The sequence below is a fragment of the Rhea americana genome, unplaced genomic scaffold (assembly GCF_003343005.1).
Source record: "Rhea americana isolate MKP2758 unplaced genomic scaffold, rheAme1 scaffold_761, whole genome shotgun sequence".
In the NCBI taxonomy this organism is placed as follows: domain Eukaryota; kingdom Metazoa; phylum Chordata; class Aves; order Rheiformes; family Rheidae; genus Rhea; species Rhea americana.
Genome location: NW_028186936.1, coordinates 2,340 through 4,135, shown reverse-complemented (window position 1 = coordinate 4,135; position 1,796 = coordinate 2,340). Strand labels below are relative to the sequence as shown.

The following is a 1,796-nucleotide window of genomic DNA, read 5'->3' as shown; positions in this document are numbered from 1 at the left end:
CAACTCTCCAGCCTGTCCAGGCCTCTCTGAAGGGCAGCACAGCCTTCAGCTCCATCAGCCTCTCCTCCCACTTTGGGATCTTCAGCAAACTGGCTGAGCAGACACTCTGTCCCTTCATCCACGTCACCGAGGAAGATGTTCAAGACCGAGCCCAGTCTTGTTGACTTGACCACTGGAGCAACCACAGCACCCGGGGGCAATCTCAGCCCCAGGCAGGGCAACCTCCACATCCAGGGAACCGCAGCGCCTTGGGGAGCAGCCTTGCACCAAGGGTAACCTCCTACCGAGGGCAACCTCGGCATCCAGCAAGGCGACCTCAGAGCCTGGAGGGCAACCACAGCACCTGGGGGGGGGGAACATCAGTGCCCAAGAGGGCACCTTCTGAATCTGGGGGGCAACCTTGTCCCCAGAGCAGCTGCAGCACCCGGGAAGGAACTTCAGCACACGGTGGACAACCTCAGCACCCGACAGGGCAACCGCCCCATCCGGGGGGGGCAACATGAACGCCCACCAGGGCAGCCTCTGCGTCCTGCAGGGCAACTGCTGCACCCAGGGGCRACCTCATTCCAGGCCAGGCAACCTCAGCCCAGGGGGAGGCAACTTTGCACCTGGGGGTGGCCTCCACACCCAGTAGGGCAACCTGAGCATTTGACAGGGCAACCTCAGCACCCAATGGGGTCACCTCTGTACATGGTATTGCAGCCTCTTCAACCGACGTGGCCACCTCCACACCCRGGGCCACCTCTGCACCCAGCAGGACAACTTCAGTGTCCAGTGGGCAACCTCAGTGCCCAGCAGGGCAACCTCAGCATCTGATGGGGCAGCCTCAGTGCCTGTCAGGACAACCTCTGCACCCTGTAGCAACCCCTGCACTCAATGGGATGACTTCCCCAGCCAGCGGGGAAACCTCGGTGTCCAACAGGGCAACTTGAGCATCCAGGAGCAACTTCTGCACCTGGTGGGGCAATATCAGCGCCTGGTGGGGCAACCTCAGGGTCTGATGGGCAACCTCAGCACCCAGTGGGGCAACTCCTGCACCCAGCGGGCAGACTCGATGCCCAGCGGTGTAACCGTGGTGCCCGGCAGGACACACTGGGGCATCCTTGGCGCCTCGCGGGGCATCTTTGACCCCRGGAGCGGCATGCGTGGTGGCTGGTGGGGCACCCTTGGCACCTGCCAGAGCATCCTCGGCACCGCCAGCGAGGACGATAGGGTGGGTGGTGCGGGGTGGTGGCGGGGGTGACCCGGGCCAGCGTGCCCATCTGGGCCACGCGGGTTGGTGGCCTTGCACGRCCTGCCCAGCTTGGCACTGGAGAGCGAGAACTGGTGTCAGTGGGGCGCTGTGATCCCCCCCGCAGACGTTACCGTGCTGCACAGTGCTATTATCATGGAAATGAGCCATGCAGCAGCCAGGACCTGGGCTGCACGGTCACTGGTCACCGTGCCACCACCACCGGCGTCCCCAACGGCCGGGCCGGGACTGGGCTCCCTCCTGCAGCCAAGCCTGGCGATCACAGGAGGACCAACGCACTGGGGGTGCTGGGTGCTGGGGTGCAGCTGCGGGGGTGCCCCGGAGTGCAGGGTGCCCCACAGCACCATCCACGTGGGGTGCCAGCGGCGTGGGCAGCACTGGTGGGCGCAGGTTGCGTGGTGTTGGGGGGGGTCCCCGTGCAGCCGACTGCATGGGGTGCCCAGGGTGGGGGGGCTTATAGGGGCCGCAGAGTGCTGGCTGCATGTGTGTGCACATGCATGCATGTGTGTGCAGGTGTGCATGCATGTGTGTGCATGCAAGCATT

At 64.7% G+C, this 1,796-nt stretch overlaps 1 protein-coding gene across 1 annotated transcript in view; it reads left to right on the top strand.

Moving 5' to 3' along the window:
• Positions 1–1,213, top strand: part of LOC146585783 (uncharacterized) — a gene marked incomplete at its 3' end in the record, with an annotated part of 17,558 nt that extends 16,345 nt beyond the window's left edge. Inside the window, exon 8 of the mRNA XM_085322328.1 lies at positions 923–1,213. Within this exon, the coding sequence (XP_085178454.1) occupies positions 923–1,213 (291 nt within the window). The remainder of the gene's footprint in view (positions 1–922) is intronic.
• Between the last annotated feature and the right edge of the window lie 583 nt (positions 1,214–1,796).